This window comes from Paralichthys olivaceus, chromosome 3, assembly GCF_024713975.1.
Source record: "Paralichthys olivaceus isolate ysfri-2021 chromosome 3, ASM2471397v2, whole genome shotgun sequence".
Classification (NCBI taxonomy): domain Eukaryota; kingdom Metazoa; phylum Chordata; class Actinopteri; order Pleuronectiformes; family Paralichthyidae; genus Paralichthys; species Paralichthys olivaceus.
In genome coordinates, this window is record NC_091095.1 from 21,214,914 (window position 1) to 21,236,150 (window position 21,237).

At 38.5% G+C, this 21,237-nt stretch overlaps 1 protein-coding gene across 2 annotated transcripts in view; it reads right to left on the reverse strand.

Annotated features, from left to right (window-relative positions):
- Nucleotides 1-21,237, reverse strand: part of LOC109625736 (gamma-aminobutyric acid receptor subunit gamma-3) — a 46,043-nt gene that overhangs the window by 20,930 nt on the left and 3,876 nt on the right. For both annotated transcript variants that reach the window (XM_020081156.2, XM_069522480.1), the window contains exons 3-4: nt 8,303-8,370; nt 312-532 (exon numbers count right to left, since the gene is read on the reverse strand). In XM_020081156.2, the coding sequence (XP_019936715.1) occupies nt 312-532; nt 8,303-8,370 (289 nt within the window). The remainder of the gene's footprint in view (nt 1-311; nt 533-8,302; nt 8,371-21,237) is intronic.

Below are 21,237 nucleotides of genomic sequence, written 5' to 3' on the forward strand. Positions count from 1 at the left end.
CACATGTTCCGTGTTCCATAAATGTTTCAGCTCTACAATAAATGTAATCACCGATATTTAATGATATTGATTGAAACTTAATTGTTGACATGGCAAGGTTCAGGTAATTTTCTAATATAGGGGTGCAACAAATATGCACAGCCACAGATAACAGTGCTAATTATTTTGCTGGTATTTTCAACTAGTATTAAACCATACTGTATAATTAGAGACAAAACTCTAAATATATAAATATATGTATATACATTTTAATCCTCGTCTTTAAATGGTAAAAGCTCTCGCTCAACTTATCTCTTAATATGTGTGTTTACCTTAAGGTGTAAAGTATTTTCCCATCATTCCATATTCTGAGCAGCTGGTTAGGCATCGTAATCCAGTGGGAATCCGCATTCTTGGAGTTCCTGAAGATGGTGTCCGGCAGCCAAATAAGTCCGACCATATTGCTGTTCAGAGTCAGTATCTTCATTGTGCTGTTGTATCTGAGACGGCTGTCGGTCCACGTCTGGGCAAAGATAATGTCGATTTGGTATTCCTAAAATAAGAGAACCAGAAGACATGGAAGTGGATAAATGTGCAGTGTCAGCATCATAATGCTGTTCTGTGTCCTCCTCCTCAGAGACAGACAAAAAGGGAGCAAATTCACCTGCTACCCAATAGAATCAATTTTCATTTCAAATGACAGTGAGTAGAAGCATTATGTGTTTCAGCAGCACATCTCTGTGTGCCATCTGTCATTCATCACCTTAGATGAAGAGGCACCATTTATCATTTTACATGTTCACTGGGCCATATGTTGCACACAGACTTCACCTGGCATCGCTCACTGATCTGCCTAACTCACCATTGTGCTGACCACAACCTCCCAGGATGCAGTGCATGTGTTTTCAGCAATATCTGCACACCAGCAGCAATTCAATTTTGTCGACAGAGATTTAAAGTTGAAAGACATAATCTGTTAGATCTCAAGTGATGCATAAAAAATATGTCACAGTTAATGTAAGGTTAATGAGTATGCCAGGTTACATTTTAGTTATGGAGTCTATAAGGTCAGTAAAGATACTGATGGACGTTTCTATGATGACAGTTTGTAACAGCATCATAGTGATCAGCACAACTTGAATGATTTAGTCTTTAAAAGAAGGTGGTGCATGGGAACTAGCTTCTGAATCCCTTTATCCAACATCTGTTAAATCATCTGTAAACATGTATACCTGGTCCACAGCCATGTTAGTGGCCTTAACATTTAAACAGTTCCCTATGTCAGGTTTGTGTAAAAGGAAACCTATTAGCAAACTATGCTAACTATGCATATTCTCCCACCTGGCTGTTGTAGAACATACTCATGCATTTGAAGTTGTGTTTTGGCCACAAACATTAGTCCATTATCTACTCTCCTTTAGCTCTGTGTTTGGTCTCTACCAGCTCCTGATGGAAATATCACATTCTTGAGCTTCTTCTTTGTTGTTTGGTGCTGTATTGAGGGTTTTGTTAGAAACTGCTGTTTAACTGTTGACATTTTGGGTCATTTTTACTTGGTCTCCATGTGATCATTTAATGTTACGTTCTATACTATGCAAGAAGTCTGATTTCCAAACTGCTGGAAGTTGGAATTGGCAACAACTCCAGCCAATCAGAGCATGAGGTGAAGGTGGTGAGGGTACACATGTTTTTTGCACATGCTTGTAATCAGGGAAATCGCATTGAAATCAAGCAATAACCATGCATGTGTTGGACAGAGTAACACAGACTGCAGTTTGTTAGTTGGAAGTTGTGTGGTGTGATCTTGGCTTAGTGCGGCCACACACAAAGCCAAAAAATCTCCTCAGCAACAGTTGGGCTTTTAGAGGCATCTTTGGTGACGATAAATAAACAGATAAATATATAAATATGTAGTATGATAAAAATAATAAGTGTCTGCACTCGTCCTGCAACTCTCATAATGCTGTTACTTCCTAAAATGCATTTGACCTTATACCCAGTCTCTGCACCAGTTTGAATAGCTCACTAATTAGAATGAAGTCTATTATCAAGAGAGCCACCAGGTGCTCATGACCTGTAATTGTTTGAAACTCAGCGGTTTGAAAAAGAAGAAAAAACATTATGCATGAACATTATACAAGATTTAATGACCAGAGGAGGAAAAGTGCAACAAATCAAATAAACGAGTGTAAAGTGCTGCGAGAATCACATTTGGAAATGGTGAGTTGCAAATGAAGGTTGAAAGGTAAATCTAACATAACGCACCTGAATTTCCAGTTTAGTAATATATAGTTTCACGTTAAAGGGTACATTAAACTATGCAGTACGAGTATTGATCCCACCCCCCTTCCGTCCTCCCCACTGCTTGCAGCTGCTGCGAGCCACTACAGGAGGAATCGCTGTGAAGAAAATGGGTCTGTCACTGCAAAAGCCTCAGAGGAGCTGCTATATTAAGGCTGCTGAGTTAGAGGTACTGTATATACTTGCAGTAAAATCAAAGCTACTGCTGCACACTGAAAATGGACCCTACATGATGAATTCATTCAAACTGGAGTGCAGAACAGTTTTTCTCCAGGGAAATGTGAAGCTTCTGTGTTGGAATACAGAATTGCACACTGTAGAGCCAGAGGTATTTCTGTCCTATAGCTGTTGGTAGGTTGTTCCTTCATAAGCCTGTGTGACTGAGGTTAATTCATATTTACTGAATAAATAATAGTCACTTTTACATGATGAAAAAGAGTATGTGTAGTTTAGACTCACACTGAGCTGAATTCAACACATTTAAAGGATTTATTATTTTATTTTTACTCAAATGTGTTTGAATATAATCAGCTATCTATCACCTAGTAAAGTTAACTCATCTTTTATCAGTAAAGTTAATAGATGCAGATAATGTACTTCTTGCTGATAGTTGACAAATCTAAATCAAATTCACCCATAAAGTTATTAAATATAAAATACTTTCTCACAGATAAATGGTCAATTTCAACTAATTTGACCCAGATAATTAATAATCTAATAGATAGTTAATCTAAATAAACATTGCTTGGATAATTAGTAAATGTAAATATGTATTGAACTTGGATTTACCTGGTTTAGACTAGTTAATTTATAAATTTATAAATTTGTAGCATAGAAAATCTCGTCAATTATTTCACGTGTCAGTTTGTTGTTTGTTTTTTAAGTAACGCCAAGTCAATTTTTACAGTAGAGCGTTTACTTGGGATGATGCTGGATGCAAATTTCCTTCTGAAACTCCACAAGTCACCTATGCTGAACATTTCATAACATGAAACTCAATTTGCTTCTTTCTGTTCACGTGTGTCCCATACACAAGTTTGAATGATTTACTGAAGTAATTTTTTTCATATATTGCATGTCACTATTTCAGAGGTCTGTGACACAATCGACACAATCTTCCGACTCAAGTTCAAAACCTTTCAAAACTAAATTTCTGTAATTCCACTGGATATACAGTATAAAGCATTGCAGCAATCGAACGGTTCTTGACATATGCTGTCTACATACAGACAGACGTTTGTGGAATTAGTAGGTTTATGTATAATATATATTTGTGTGAATGTTCTTTTGACTGGATTTTGAAGTTTCCTCTGCAATCTCCTTATCTTCTCCTACTACCACTCTCATATTGCCGTCTCCCCATCTCAATGCTGTTCAGTGTAGAAATAATTCCTTTTATTCAGACATGAAGTTTCATATCTGAACATATAAGTCAAATAAACATGTTCCTGCCCAAATGTGTGGGTATATTTAAGGTGGACGGTTGACTTAATGTTGAAAAGTCTCTTCACTGCACTACTTTAATTAGGACAAAGCATGCAGCTCCAGCTCTGCAGAATGAGGCAGATACTTGCAGTAAAGGCCATACAGTCCATACTGTATCTGTCCTGTGCTCTGAGACATCTTGTCATGTTCCTTTGTGTCCTCATTAGACCCAGCTTAAGGTCACTGGAACAAAAAAAAAAAATGTCATCACCCACCTGGAGTGACCTGGCGTGTTGTCAAGTGCTCAGATACAGTTAGAACGAGGACTCTCTACTTTGATTTAATAAGCTGCAGTGGAACAACACCCAAGGTTTTACCACATATGCACTTCCATTGGTTCTGAGGTAACCAGTCCAATAAAGATCAGGGTCTCGACTTTTTACATTTCTACATTTATTTCAATAACAATTCTGGTAACACAATAAGTAAAAATAAAACATTTTAAGCGCCTGTTGGAAATGTATCTTCTGCTAAAAGGAGCGTAATATATTGTTTTGTTGCCCTACATTTAATTATTTGTTAAATTCTGAATCTAATGCACTAAGTTCCATGAATTGTTTCTTTGTAGTTGTTACTACATCCAGTATCTTCTTCAATTATTACTCCTTCTGAAAAGTTCTCAGGACTTTGATCGTAGTCAGTAGAACAGTAGAAGTACCGGGTGTCCACTCATCACGCATGTCTTGATGGGAATCAAAACCTTACAATACTCTTCAAATTAATTTAGTGTCTGTCATAGCACTGGAAAAGACAGAGGGAGCACGTAATGTGTTGGCACTGGTGTCATGAAAGTTATGAACACAGGTGTAACAGGAAAGATCTATTTTGATAGTTCATTACATGCTGATTGAACCGCTCTGGAAACATATTAATATTCCACTGAGATCTGTTCTGTTTGTGGCGTTACCGAGAGCCTCATTACATGATCCTCATGCGAGTGACTTCATTACCAAAGTCTTCCAGCCAGAAAAACTGAAAAAAATAAAGGAGAATTAGATGCACCACTGAGGTTGAAAACACTTTTTCTTTTGCTACCTGAGTCATCCAATAACTAAGTTGGACCAGCTGACTTACCCATTGAAGATAATAGAAAATATCATGCCCATCTCATATCACAGCAGGTATGAGCCAAACAATTAGTGAGCTGCAAATTGCGGGGACATTGCAAATTAATATTGTGCTGGGAGCCAAAAGAAAGCCACAGTACATGTTGCATTAGCCCTGCCAGCAGCTCACTTATGCAGTGGCAAATGAACTGGCATGAACACTGTATTTCTCTGGGTATCCGGTGTGTGATAGACTTTGAGTGAGCGGCTCTCTCCACCGGCTGACAATAGCAGTAGGGATCCTACTGGCATCAGCTTTTGTTTTGGAAAGAATTTCTGGATTACGCAAGGTTGCCTTTGACACTGCATGACCTGAGTATAAAAATAGCTTCTGTATAATTACAAAGATGCTACCTTCTCCAACTTAACATATTGTTTGTTGCTTTTTCTGGATGAGTCATTCATGCTGTGGGTCAACATTAATGAATCTGCAGAAGAAAAAATGACAGAAGAATGGATGGAAGGTTGTTGACAAAAATTAGCGGATGCTCACAGCAAGCTTGAAATACTGATCGAAGTTGAATATTCAGGTAGAACATTTTTGCACACACCAGTGTTAGCCTGTAATCTCTGGATAAGTCACATGGAAACAGCTAGTAAGTTGGCAACCAGATGGATGTTAATTCACAGTGTGGTCAACTACAATATATAACACCTGCAGCACTGCATGTATTTGTTGAAATATTGTTGCAGCTGTATGGAAAACATGTATTGTCAAGCAAGTCACAATGCTCAGATTACAGAGTCCTTGTACACAATACATATATGTGCATTTGTGCAACTCAGTCCCAGGATCATTGTGGTGGCTAAAGGAGTGGAAAGTGAAAATCATAACAAAATTATAATTTATCTAATAAGAATTTAATATGTCTTCTGAGTGAAAGTCTTGTTTTACACAAAACATATCTTGTTAAATGTATGCACTTTGTCAGGATTTATCCTTCAACTAAGCATTGTTGTTTTGGCAAGAACTAACCAAGTAGCTTTGTTGCCTACAAATATAAAAACATCGAAATAAAATAATAAAATAAACCTTTAAAATACATATGTCTTCTAATTCCAGAAACATCTGTATGTCTGTTTGTGAACCGTAATAAAGCAAATACTGAAATTGACATTTTCTTACTTCACTCTGCATCATAAGCTGTTTATGCACACAAACAATAAAAAGGGACAGTATATTGTAGAACTATTTGAGGAAAACTCACAAATGACAAGGAATAATTCTGGATTAGCTCCAGAGCATCAACACAGGACAAGCAAACATTGTAAGATCTTTGTCGATAAAATCCTTAATGTGAGAGAGTAAATAGACCCTAGGGATTTTAGCATTAAAACATTAGCACTTAAAACATTAAACAGTAACTAAAAAAGGACCTCACACTTGCGGACATTATAGGAAGCATAAATACAAATCCTGCCTTATCCTAAAATTATACACTGATCACCTAAGTATTGACCATAGAACCTAACAAATGCACATTTAACAGCTAGTGACATATACAGTGAGTTAACCTTTATCTCTAAAACAAAGGTTTTTATTCTTTACACTTGATAAAATCACTGCTGTTATTGCCACAAAGGCATCAAATAATGTCACCTTTTGTTTAAGACCAGTATAAATGTCAGTGATTCAGAATAGACTCCACTCCTCTCAAACCATTCAGGCAGTGTATGACGGTCCCCCCCACGTGTGCCCAAAGTACAATACTTTAGTGAGCTAATGTTAATAAGTTCATCTTTTTCAGTGATTATACTCTGATGTGAAAATGTGCCTAATTGCATCTAAAGAGAAGGAAATTAATCACCATCTGTCTCTCGGAGAAGTCGTGACACCCTGAATTATACACTCCATTGTAATTAGAAACAATACAACTATGACAACTGATCGCACTGTGTATTAATCCTTCTGACAATAGGGTTTAAAATTAGCTATTCACACGGTAAAGAGGGGGTGTTTGCATATTTGTCATAGTAGCAGTGGAGAAGCAGGAACATGCAGTAGTGCTGTTTCAAATTAAACAAAGTAACAGGCTGTTATTTGTGCATGTGTGCTGAATATTTCAGAAATACCATCATAAAGAACAGGACTTCAGAACAATGTCCTTTGTCGTCTTACTGTGTGAAGAAAATACTTGTATTCACAAACATTTGATTGTCAGTGACTTGCTTTGTTGATAGGTCACACAGATATGTGCAAGCACAGCTTATTGCTTCTTTAGATACTCTGACCCAAAGCTGAGTTCAGCTTATACTCTCTGGGAGACAACCCTCGCCAGCCCCTGATAAACACAGTGTACTGTCTCAACAGCATAACATCTCTCAATTTCAGACGCAAGCACCATTTCTAGCTGCAGTCTACCACTACTCCATTTACATCTATACCTGTGAGCAGCTTGTTCAAACCATCATTTACACAGCTACTACTCCTGTGGTGTCATCCAAGTGTCCGTGAGCCACGACATTCAAATGCCCGACACAAAATGCCCATTATCCTCTGAGCCTAGAGCCATGTTCCCGCGCACGCACAAGCACAAGCAGGAGACGAGATCAGTGAGAACTCGCAATAGCTACAGTTACTGCTGGAGTAACTAGAATTTTTTTTTTTACGTTTGAAGAAGTGGTCACCATTGGTCACGTTTTTGATATATATATATATATATATATATATATATATATATATATTTATATAGAATATAGTAAAATAAAAAGACTCAAAACTGACGATACTCATCTTAAAATAGTCTCAGTCTAAATAAATAGGTTCATATAAAGTAAATAACTGTGGAAATGGTGCATTAATCAGACAGGATTTTACTTCTGCTGCGACTCTGACTACATTTAATTAGACACCAATGTTCTGACTATTGATCATATTTAGAATAAGACTTGTAGCAAATACAATATTCCATTCACATTTTAAAGAGCAAAGCCTGATAATGACTTGTATCATTAGTTCTGACGTAATTACAATTAACTAGCCGATGTTACCATTGTCACAACCCAGCTCACAAGAGTGTGATAAGGAGGGAGATGACAAATGTTGACGGTTGTGTTTACAGACATTTATTTAAACAAAACAAGATAGGAACCACAACACAACATGTGTCCACAAACAAAGGGATGCTGTTATCGGGAGAGACAACCTCGTCCCTCAGAGAGCGCAAGAAAGAGACACCAATGAGGCGGGGCCTTCTAATTTTGTAAAAGCTACAACTCCTTTTTATTTCTCCATCTTGTCTACACTTATAGATTTATATATAATAAGACTAAGGTCAGAATACTCCACATGGATGAATCAATTATTGCTTGTGTCTTATTCAGACTTGTCGTGATTGTAAACCTAATTAATCTCTGTTCCCACCATTGCACCACACATTACTTATGCTTAACTCATGAGCAACACTTATAGCTCAGGAAAGTCGACTTACCATATTTATTGATGACACTGGTCCAATGCTGTTCACAAAGATGTCGACATCTACGACAGTTGGTTTAACTGTGGAGAAAAAAGAGCAACATAATTATAAAGTACCATTGAGGTGCCATATCGTTTGTAAATCAATGAGAGGCAAAGTGAAACCAAATCAATGACTTTGTTGGACAGAATCTTTTGCAGAGTGAGTGAAACAATCTTCAGCATCAAGATATCATTAATATCATATGATGAGGAATGATGGGTTAATCTAAAAAGGCTGTTGATCATGTCCAGTTAAAGTGAATGCATTACTATTTTGTGACTTTGTTATGACATCAGGATTCATGCATATATGTATAATCTTTAGGTCGTGTGTATAGTCCTATAAGATGCAGAGATACCTAGAAAAATGTATTTCTGAAATATCTATTTTCGGACTTTTGTATGACTTCTTCATGGCATCACTTGTATAATGTCATAAGTTGCACAATCATTTTCTGATCAATATTTGCTTAAACAGAGATATCTTGGAAAATGTGATTTTCAGGCAGTTAGTTTTTCTTGACCTTGTGCCTCGGCTGATCAGCTCTAAACTGAGGTCATGCTGCCAGTCGGACACAGAGCATCCCTCTGCTGTCAAATTAGAGTGTGGATACCCGAGCTCAACTCATCGAGACCAAACAGGCCAGTCTGACAAAAATGTTAAAATATTGTTTTCAGTTCGGTTACATTGACTGAGCTGATTTCACTACACGTCTGTAAGCAGGGAAATAATCGTGTGTTAAATCAATGACTACCTGTCAAGTGCGGGTTGGGCTTGGTTACTTTTTTCTTTTGCTTGGACGTCAGGTACAGTAGATTGCGATACAAGCTGCACTCTATTTCTACTGTATCTGTGCATCGCCAGGTGCTTCATAAAGTTTGTCGTGTTTCTCCCTTTACACAGAATAGTATTCAAACATTTGCTGCATGTCGGAATCCTTTTAACGTGAAATACAGCCACACTTTAGACTGTTTAGCTTTAGGCATTTTGTTGCCGTGTCAACTTTAGTTTGAAGTAGCCACTAGCTAACTGTAGGCTATGGTTATGTGCTGCCAGAGCCATGTGGATAGTGTGATGCCAGTTAAGTGTAATGTTAACTATTCATGTTGCCTGTAAGCAGGACAACAATTTCAGTGCTGAGCTCAGACAGGGGAATCTGCATTGTGATCCGCTCTGGTAGGTACCGGCTGTATAGGAACCGCTGCCCGGTTGACTCAGTGTTTTGGTACCCAACCCTAAAGATAAAGATTAGGCCTGCGAACGTTAAAGCTCTGTTTTATTCAAGGTGAATCATTCTACTCTCACTAGTTTGACAATGTCAATACTGTTTTGATCTGCCAGAGGTGCAGAGTCAGATAATTACACATATTCCACACGATCGCCTCCACCACAAAGATCCTGAGGAAAAAGGTGTAACATGCAATCTCTCATGTAGACTTCAGAGCCTGCAGCAACACATCAACATACACCAACACACACAGTTCATATGTGAGGCTGTGGGATGGGAATGGGATTCTTGCTCCTTGTTCAGACTGCTTCACTCTTGGTGGAACTCCCCTGGCTTTCCCCAACTCTGCTGCTCCTCAGGATTTCATGCTCAGTGTAAGAGTGTCACTTAAAGCTTGAACTTTCTAACCAGCTAAGTGACAGATGTGACATAGTGCTGCCATGAGCATTCACATTTGCATCGCAAAGAGCTCCTCCATCATTTTACATTACCTGTCTTTGGAGTCTTTGTGTCTCGGCAGATTAAATCCATAGCGAGAATTTTTCCACCTGCCAGTTTCCATTTCAGCATTGGGTTCACATGCTAACAGATGGTACACTAGAGAACACTTCTGCAGAGTCCCTGCTGAGGCAGCTTTTCAAATGCACTATATTCATCACAACACCTGGTGAACAAAGATACTCTATAAACCACTGAAATTAACTCGGCTTCAAAGATGTGAACGTCAAATCATTCTAAAACATTTTGTGATAACTCATTTGTATATTTCTGTAAATCAAGTCTTAATCAGCAACCGTTTCACGCCACATATCCAGCAGATGGGACAGGGCTAACTGTTCAATGTGTGTAACCTGTCAAGTACCAATGTCAGCTCCTGCAACAGGATGTGCTTTGACCTGGGAAGCTGCCACCAAGGGAAGAAATTTAGTGCAGCGAATCAGCCCTGCTGGTTTGCCCTCAACTGACAACGGCTCTGCTTCTCATGCCTCTTCTTATGCCTATATGCAGACAGCCTGGTGGTACCACTCAATGGATGCTTTAATTACCAGAGATCAATAACGACAACAGGAGTTTCAAAAAGTTAAAATCAATTCACTCTATAAAAGTAAACCAATATGTTATGAGGTCTTCCAATAACAGAGTTTCACAGCAGTCATTATGTTAAAAACAGACAAAGAGGAAGAAGAAAAAAACATGATATTTTGTGTGATCCCATTGGAAAGATAAACCAGTTCATTACACTGTTTCCAAAAGAGAATCCAGTGCTAAGAAGGTTTCATTTTAATTTCTGTACAGCACATTCTTCATTATGAAAGGGTCCACCGCTGCGTAATCCCCTTTCATATGAATTAGACTGATATGCAGCTAATTGCATCAGTAATAATGTTCAACAGGAAGTAGACCGACATTCATACAGTGCAATGAAAAGTAAGACTGTGGGTCAGTGGAGTGGATGGGCGCACAAGGAGTTTGATCATATTCACTGAGAGCAGTGTCTATCTTCATGCACAGATATGGTTGAATTGATTCTCTTCACCTTGAGTCTCTTTAGATTATCTGTCCCTTAAAAGCTATACAGGATGTTATTTCCAACTGTACAATTACACAAAGACGACCAGCAGGAGCACCTATAGACCCACAAGTTGTACACTGAACGCACCTAGAAAAGATGAGCAGGATATCCACGTTTGAATCTACCATGTGGAAATGAGACTCGTGCTCAATGACTTGCTGCACCACTACTTTCATTCATAGGAGCACAGTGTACCATTGACAGAAGAGTCAGGTGAAGTGGAATATAAATCAATGTGTGGTGATTACTGAACTATTATCTTGTCAAAAACATATGGTACTTGATGAAATGTAACATATTGTATAATTTCACCCACTTGAAATGACTGAAGCTGTGTCAGCGCTGTGGAAAATGGTCTGACTGAACCAAGACAACCTTGCAAAGTGCAAATACCAGAATGCATGACCCCTGCAAAATAGTGTTGGTATTTGCTCATAAGGGAGGAGATCATTGTCTTTAAAACAGAACAAGACAGAAACAAAACATGTCTACTGCATGTTTGGACAATCCAAATCTTCATCAAAACCTGCCATTTTTAACTTGGAGGTTGTTTTTGTTCATGAAGCAATAAGAATTGAATGGCAGATTTATACCGACACTCTACATCCAGTATGAAACCATTTTTAGCCCTGAACTGCAGAGAATGTCCTCACAATTGGGTACCTACTCTGTCCAGAGTTTGCCTTTGCCTTTCACATGAACAACGCAGCAGGGAATTCTCCAATTAGAGGATTTCATAACACTGGAATCTCTGAAGGGTTCAGGTGAGGGGTGGCGCTGCGGGCAGAAGCAGGATGTAACGTAACACTTGAATCTTGTTTTTCTAAATTGGCATCATCATCACTGCCCTCTACGTGTATGACAGTTCCTTTTTCATCCTGAGATATTTGTAATCTTTTTTTCAGTTTTGTGTCTGTCGCGTTGTCAAAATGTAAAAAACACTCACTCATTAGGAATTCCCCTCGGAGAACCTCATGCTGTGTTCTCACATGACCATGCATATTTCTTGATCAGGAAATGCGATGTATTGTGGCATTCCTTGTGTCGGTCTATGAAAACAATCCTGGGTATGTGCTGTGAAAACAATTGACTTTTTAATGGTTGTTCAGGTGTTCGCTTTGTCCTTTTGAAGATTTACACTTTAGGCAATGAAACTGGATTAGATTACTGTATTGTGTTGGAGCCTATAATTCTGCACCTGCCTACAGTGCCACTAAGCAGCAGCAAGGCTGTGACTGGTCATTCAGTAAATGGGGACAGCTCATTAAATTTAGGCACATAGATAACTAGAAATTAATTAAAGTTGTGTGTGGGCTGTTTATCAGTGCAGCCATTGCCGAATCCCTGCTGTCTGCTCAAATGCCAATGAAAACACATCATCTGAAAATGGGCATTTTTTAAATTACAGAAGTTTAGACGACAGAATAACCGTGAATGAACTCTCCCAGGGGTTGGTATGTTCTGCTCTGCAATGGGTAACAAGTACTTGGAGACATTTGTAAAAGCAAGCAGTGAGGGGGAGAGGGAAGCCATAACCTTCTGTGAGATTTATTTGGCATTAGGGTGGGCAGAGGATGATGAACAGGTCCACTGAGACATTAGCTAATGTTCAGGTTTGCTCTGGAGCCTGGCCCTGTCTGATGAATGTACATTAACTGCTGGTGAGGAGTAGCGACAAACTAATATTTATGGGAAACATGTCAACATTTTATCAAACTTTACTGGGTTTAAACTCCTTGTTTGAATCCTGTAAATCTCTTCTTTTCCACCTCTCTTGATATTTGTACTGTCTTGTGCACCATTGCACAAGAGTAACTCCCTGTTTAGAAAAGTCTGAAATATTTGATGAGTTGCTTAAACTTCTTCTGATGTTAAGGGTCAGACTGATCAATTAGTTTGACCTGTGATGCTCTGTGTATCATCAAAAGTGGGTTTTTCATCTTCCCACCACATCCTCTCCTGAACGGCTTCTCTTTGTGGATGATAATCCATCTTTGATTTTCAATAAACCCTCATTACGATCACAAAAAATGTCTGAGGCAGTGAGTAGGTGTTGCCTACTCTGCATATTAGTGAGGGTTGGTCAGTGCTGCATTAAGAGGATTAACTTCATCGATCCAAATCACAATACACACAAGAATTATTTTGTTTAGATGATGAAAAGTAAAAAAATCCCACAAAGTGGATCATAGAACTACAACAGAAAATGGACTAATACAAATGATCACAACGTAATGGGTTGTAGCTTTCATAAAAGTTTGAATTATTTAGTGAACTGTTATTTTTTTATACATTGAATGGTAATTTCAGAGGTCTGTTAAGCAAGCAACACAATCTTCAGTATTTCCACTTGATATAAAGAATTGCAGCATAAAAAACCACGTGTTTTTAGTTTGTGTGTCCAATGCAACACTACACTTCCTTGGGTAATTAACAACTATGATCTAATAACATAAAACCACCACTTCCTCATAACTTAGATAAAGTGTCTCATAACACTGCAAGAATCACTTTCACTGACCCTGACAAATGTTGGCACAGGCCAGATGTAACATACTATTTCTGCTGTAGAGATCACGTTTTAGTTTACAGCACAACAATGGCGTCGGCTCTTATCAGCTTATTGTACATTGTCAAGTAATCAATCACTTGAATTAGCAGGAAAGTAGTACCTGTAGTCAGTCACACCGTGTTCTTGGTCTGATTCTACATCCTCTGAGCAGTGGCATGATAACTGATGCTATAAAGACTTCAACCTCTTGTCTCACTGTCTAGGTTTGCTACTTGCGAAAATGCCAAAGGCTCTGAAATATTCAAAAAGCAGAACAGATCACCTCCCTCAGGCAAACTGTACCACGGCTGTTCATCTGTCACCCAGTAAGTAGCAAGACAGCAGAGCTAGTTAAATGAAAATAACTGCACAATGGCATGAGATCCTTGACCCTTATTTAAGGCACTAGTGCAGTGTCCATTCTAAACCTGCCTGTTTGGAATGTTCTGTCCTCTTGACCTGTGTGAAGGCTTTGCAGCTACTTCAGCATTATTCCTTGTTATTAGTGAGTCCTTCTCAAACAGTTCTACAATATACTGTGACTTTTTATTGTTTGTGTGCTGGACGTTGTGTGCAGAGCTTTTTAAAAACAGTAGAGTGATGTTAGAACACTTTGTGTTCATTCTACCTGGTTTATCTGCTGTAAAGAATTAACGGTTTAATAATTGACACAAATGGAGCAACGCCTGCCATCTAGAACAGGCAGCCAACTTGAGCCACGCTGCTCCAATCATGTGACATACCTCTCTCTGCACAAACATCTATAATACACACATTCAATGAATGTTGTTGCCAACCACTGCTGTAGTCTATCAGACCCAGACGAAGGTAAGACAGACATTTGCGGATTAGGTAGATAGGAAGGGAAGAAGGTGGTATGGCATCGCTGGAACTGAATTCTAGTTTCTGTGACTGACATGGTATGCAACTAAATATAAGGAAACCAGAGTTCTGTAAAATGAATATCTGAGAGGTAAACATCAAGCATGAACTATTCCTCCAGCCCCACATTTCACCACTTTTTCCCCTGACATTGCAACACACAGCTCTGATAAACTGCAATGAACTAAACCCACAATGTGTTATCCAGATCAATCAACCACCGTAATCTGCAGAGCTCCTTCTGACAGATCCTGACAGCATCTTTTGTAAACAATGTAGTTACTGGGTGACAGTCTGAGTCTCTTAATTGTCAGTGATTTGTTTGAGTGTGAAAAGGTGCTGGTTGAAACATCTTCCTTTTGTACAGTATTTTTTGTACTTACATTTATAAATCTTGAGTTTCGTCATGCCGTGCTGAAAGCCTATTATCTTACCGTGATGGTGTCAACTTTAAACGGTTTGTGTCTTGACATTATACATAATAGAGAAACAAAAAACGCTGCAGGCAATTATAAACGGATTTTCTCCAAATCTGTTATAGAGCGACACATCACATAACTAGTGTTACACTGTGATATTGTTCAGTTATAATGCTTCAACATGTTCCATTCAAGTCATGTGGTGGCCACAACCCCTTGTTGCTTACCCATGGTCAATTACAACCTTTTAAAAGTCACATTCATTTATGATCAAGAGGACAAGGTCAAATGACTTCAGTGCACCGTCTGCCTTGTAAGGGCCAGCATCACAACAAATGAGTTTCTAATTTACTCATCTCTGGACTGTGGTCAGTGGAATTGAAAATAAAAAGCTAACTGCTCATATTCAGTTTATTGTTGTATCAAAATTCATTTAGTCCACGATGGCCGGGCAGCCAGGGAGGAATACAGTTCTGTTGAACAGTCTTTCTATCTGGATAAGTGCTATGTACCGACAAAGTAATACATTAATACATGTAGTGATTATAACATTCGAGTAGATGTTGACAGTGACAGCCTTAGTTCTGCATTTAATTCACAGTTCGACTCAATTAGCTTCTCTCGAAATGTAAATTAAGTCACTGTTTTAATCATACCCTCAATCTTGTTCAGTCATATGAGAAAGAAATTTAACATTTTGTAATTTCCTCTAAAACTCCTCTGACTTATGTTTGACTGTCTTTGGTTTAGTTTGAATATACAATAATGGACCACACAGCATTTGGGGGAAAACTTTAATTACAGTCAGTGTCGATCTGAAAAGGCTGTAACCAAATTTATGGAAAAGTCGTTATCTCAGCTTTATTCCCACACAAGGTGATGTTCTTGTTAATCTTGCAGGAGCTTTGCTGCGTACAACATTCAACACTGTTGCCCCTCTGAAAGGTGCATCACCAAAGATTAGCTCTATGGTACAATTCACTAACGGATGCCATAAACCAGACCTCCACAGTGTCGGAAAGGAAGAGTTGGGGTCTATTGGCATTCCACCAAACTAAGAGAATTTTACCTCGCCTGGGAAGATGGTTTAATAGCCTACAATAAAAGCCTCCATAATGCCAGAACCTCTTATTATTCATCATTAGTAGAAGAACAACCCCAGGTTCCTCTTCAGCCTGTAGACCGGCTGACAGAGAGGCATAGTTCAATTGAACTGTCTGTTTCTGCAGCAGTAATGAATTCATGAGCTTCTTCACAATTTTTTTTTGAAATCATCCGAGAAAAATTCATCACCTTCTTCATGACTAGCTTAAAAGTGTTGTCCGGTACAGCACCCTTCACATGAACTGTAATGCCTGACTTATTTGCTTCCCTTCTATAGATCTCTCTGAGTGGACTTAACAATCAACTTGTCTTTTAGACACAGGCTGCTAACTGCAGAGATTACAGTAATTAAGACACGACTTTATAAAATGTACTCTTGACCCAGATATTTTGACACTGTTGGCCTATATCCACCCCTTCATTTCTTAAATCCTCGAAAAAGCTTTTACAAACCAATTATGTGATTATTTGTGCAGGAATGGTTAGTTTGAAGATTTTCAGTCAGGATTGAGAACCCATCCAAACACAGAAACAGTACTACTGAAAGATCCTAATGATGTAGCCTCAGCCTCATTACTTCATTCTGAAAATACAGACTTACTTATGGTTCCGAAAGTGTCTAAGAGTATATGTGGGAGGCATATCCAATAGCTGCCAGACTCTTCTCTTGTGGAACCAGTTTCCAGTTTGGGTTTCGCAGAGAGACACCATCTCTACATTTAAGGTTAGACTCTTTGATAAAGCTTAGCTTGAGGTGAGCCTTGAACAATCTCATAGTTATGCTGCTATAGGCCTTGACTGCTGGAGAAAGTCTCATCATGCCCTGAGTACTTCTTTCTTCTTCTTTCTAATTCTGTATATCATCAACTATGTGTCTTCTCTCTGTCAGAGTTTTCCCCTCTTTCCTCTCTTTCTCTACTCTTATTCTGAATTTTATAACTTGCAAACTTTTATTTATACAAGGTATGCCATTGTGAGAAAGCTCTTTTTCAAATATGTCTTGATTAATTTTACAATATAAGAAACAATAATCCACAAATGTAAAAACAATTACGAACAAATAAGAAATAAAGCCAAAATAAACATGAAATGCAATGTTATAAAACACACAATATATAACAGTGAAGCAATATATACACAAGCTCAATTAAGACACAAACATTGAGTCGGCACCGAGTCAGCTAAAACAGATTTAACGAGATTAAAAAGGGATTAGATCATCTAATTTTACTCTTTTCTGCATGTTGTTCCACTTGTGTGGTTAATAAATTGTAACAGGCAATTTCTCAATCTCATATCTCAAATGTTTCCTTGATTCTCTTGAGAGTCTTGAGACCTAGTGCTGTGGGAAGGCCAGCTATAGCTGAAAAGAGATGTCAGGTACCAAGGACGTTTGCAAATAAGTACTTTGTAGATAAATAGATAAATATAAGGCAGTGTTGTTGTCTTCTCTCAGCCAACAACTGCCACCCTCTTTCTCATGATGCCTTCTTAAGCCGTCTGTAGTTATGAATCACAGGGAGCAAAGATATTCTGCATCAAGAGGTTTAAGGACAGAGGCAGATAAGTGCATATAAATTACATCACCATAATCCATGACCTTTAAAAAGGTTGACTGTAAAATTAGCTTTCTATAATGCCTGGTAATACATGTGTTATTTATATAAAAGAATGTGAGTTATTTGTGTGTGTGTGAGTGTGTCTAAGTTTGCTTAGTGAAAAGGTCACTGTGTTGTTTACCCAGACACCTCGTTCAGTGGTTGACAGCTGACCAGCAGAACATCCATAACATGTTTAATTCCTTCTTAAATAAAGTCATTTTCGTAGTCTGTATAATGATTTTTAATGCGTCTCCACCTCCTCCCTCTATCCATAACAAAGACAAAATATCCTGGATACAAAAACTGCCATCTTGCACATAGGACGTCATTTGGAGCCAGAGACTGCACAGTAGAGATTGAAGCATAGAGCTGCAGCAGTGACTGTCGATAGCTGTCAAGTCCACATTTCAACCTGTTTAGAATCAAATAACTAATCAAAACAAAACCTACCGGAAAAACAAATCTCAGTGTGATAAGACTGACCTAAAATGACAGAAACTATCTTTGAGAGGAATATATTTGACGTGTTTGGATGTATAGTTTTGTCGATGCACCATCCATTAACATGGATGGGACACCTATACTGCCGCCAACCACCAGGGGGCATTTAAGAGGTTTTTGCCTGTACTTTTGGGAAGCTGTGATGTTGTCCATCTATATATGCAGTCTACAGTTAATGTATACAAATTCACAATTTATTCAAAATGTATTTGTTGGAGCGACGCACCTCAAACTCATCACTGCTTCCAAATTTGGCGTTTTAACATGGTGGGATAATGTCATCCACTAGTTTCTCAGACTACAAAACATAATGAAAACTTTACTGTTGAAGACTTTTGAGAAAAATCTGCAAAAGAGAATGTAAATAAATGCACTTTTCCATCCAGTATCATGTGAATTGTAGGAGTTAGTTGATCAAGATAAACAGCTAATTTATTTGATATTACATTTGCCATATTATCTTAAATGTAAGTAATGCTTGTTTCCACTGCCCTCAAGTGGCAAATAAGAAAGAGAAAAAAGTAACATCAGGTATTGTAGATTTAAAGTGCTTAAACACTATCATTTAAAGGTCCAGTGTGTAAGATTTAGGTGAAAGGGAACTATTGGCAGAAATCTAATGTAGAATAATCCTCATGATGTTTTTCATTCGTTCGTTTCATCTAAATTGTATGAATTTTAGTTTTCTTTACCCCAGAAAAGACCCTTTATATTTAAATACTTTATATTTACATGGAGGGGACCCTCTCTACGGAGGCCGCTATGTTTTTTACATTAGTCCAGACTGGACAAACTAAACACCTTTTGAGTTTTTATGAAAACTGAAGGCTACTACAGCTTCTTTTTCATGTTTGGAAGGAGAGGGTGAGGTGAGGGGTGTTTAGCTGCAACACTAGATATCACTAAATTCTACACACTGTACCTTTAATCGGAAGGTCCTGATCGGTTACTAAATGGTCTAAGAGGTTAGCTTGTGTACAAGGATACACAGAAATTGTCCTCTGTAGTCTGTTTATTTACAATTCCTGCATCTTGGGCAAACTGGTCCAGCTACTTTTTACTTGTGTCTTCTGTCACTTAATGCTACACTCACTCATTTTCATTGGCGAATGCAGGGTAATAAACATAATCAAGGATAAAGTCCTGAGGATGAGTTAGCAAGTTTTCCTGACGGGTATGATTTATTTCACTGTAAATTCACAGTTTATCACAGTGTGACTCTACAGGATTGTTTTTGAGGTAATGGGTGCCATTAGTTTCCAGGGATTCATTCCCCTGTTTGTTTTTCCCCCCACTGAGTCATTTTCTTTCTATCAGGTGAGGAGGCTACCAGCCAATTCATCAACATATATGCCTGGGTGGTGCTCTGTCCATATGTCTCCTGATGTTGTAACAAAATCTTTAACTTATTACACTGAATTGTTTTTTGTCTGTGTTTTGAGAGAGGAGCAAGCATTTAGAGCGTGGAGGGATGTAAATGGAATCACCTGAAAGGGGCCACAGGGTGAAACACAAAAAAACACCGGATGTGTTTGGAAGTGTGAGGAGTTATTGAGTCAAAGTGACACTTAGGATGTGAGAGTGAGATCATCTCTCAGGACAACATCAAAATGTCTCAGCTGATGTGTAGGCAGTGATGTCGAGTGTAACCGTTTATTCTTTTCTGTTCTCTATCTGTCAGATGGAGTTTACCTGGTGTGGTATCCATAGTAACAGATGTAATATTTAATATTCAAGTAATACAGATGATAGATCATGAATAGGATTGACCCTACAGTTAACTAATTAGCTAATTGAATTACCAATATGAGCCCTGGATCTTCAAGGGGTTCATTGTGTGGGAACTCGTGTGGTCATTTGATTAACTGCGCATGTGTTAGGTACTGTAATATCCATGACTGGAGTCAGCAGTTGGTTAGCTTAGCATATCATAAGAAATAGCACCAGGAGTAAATGCTAGCTTGGTATGGCTTAGTCCAAAATCACCCTAAAAACACACTGTCTTCTTTATTCAATGCAAAGACAAACAAAAAGGTACATATGACAGTGGTTGTAGTTGTGAGTGTCACAGTCACCCTGCAGCAACACATGGAGACTCCAGTATGTCCCTGTGATTGGTTAGGAGACACCACATGACAGTACATTCATCCATCTTAAAACTTTTATGTAACTGTACATTTATGTTTTTTATGAGTGCATGTTTGAAGTTAAGCTTAGCTAATCACTTCTTGGATGTTGCTACCAAAATGACAGTGGAATAGATGTTTCTCATTGAACAAAGAAAATAAGTACTTCATCCAAAAGGTCAAGGCTGATTCTGGATGCCTGCATAATCTTTAGGCTTTTCTTGTGGTGTTGTTTTGCATAAATCATTACAAATGAACTATACCTGGCAACTTCCTGTACTGGAGAACTGCTTGAGTTCAGGGGTCAATCATTGTATAATGCAGTTGGCTTGTCTGGTCTGCTGTGTGCTCTTTGCATTTGATCCACACGGCAGAATGCAGAGCCAATGCAGAGATTAGTTACCGTCTTTTTCTTGTGTCATGGCAGCACCCTATAAAGCACAGATATGCACATCATATTAGGGCTGCCCCATGAAAGCCAAAGACTCAAATCATCAGTCAGCGTCCCCTCAGTTGACTGAGGTTCTTCAATTCGAGTATTTGCCTTTTTTTTTGTACTACTGGTGACATTTTGCTCCCAAATGTAGCTGCAGTGAGAGCTCTTCACTTCCATGCTGATCTCCAAGGTAAAATAGTCTCTCTAGAAGTTGTCCTGTAACTCTTTATGAACTTGACTGCGACAGGTAAAGGGCGGCTGCAAACCTGGACCCAAGGTGACACTGAGGCAGTAGTCCAGAGAGAGAGAGAGGCTTTGCCCGGTCAAGCTCCAAGATAAAATTTTCTTCTGCCATCTGCTTAGACGTGGTGAATTTATAGTTCACAGCCACTTGCAACATATCTTTGCAAAAACAAACTTGTATTGTATTAGGTTAACATTGCTATCAACGAGAACATCCAAATTAACCCTGTTCATAATTCTG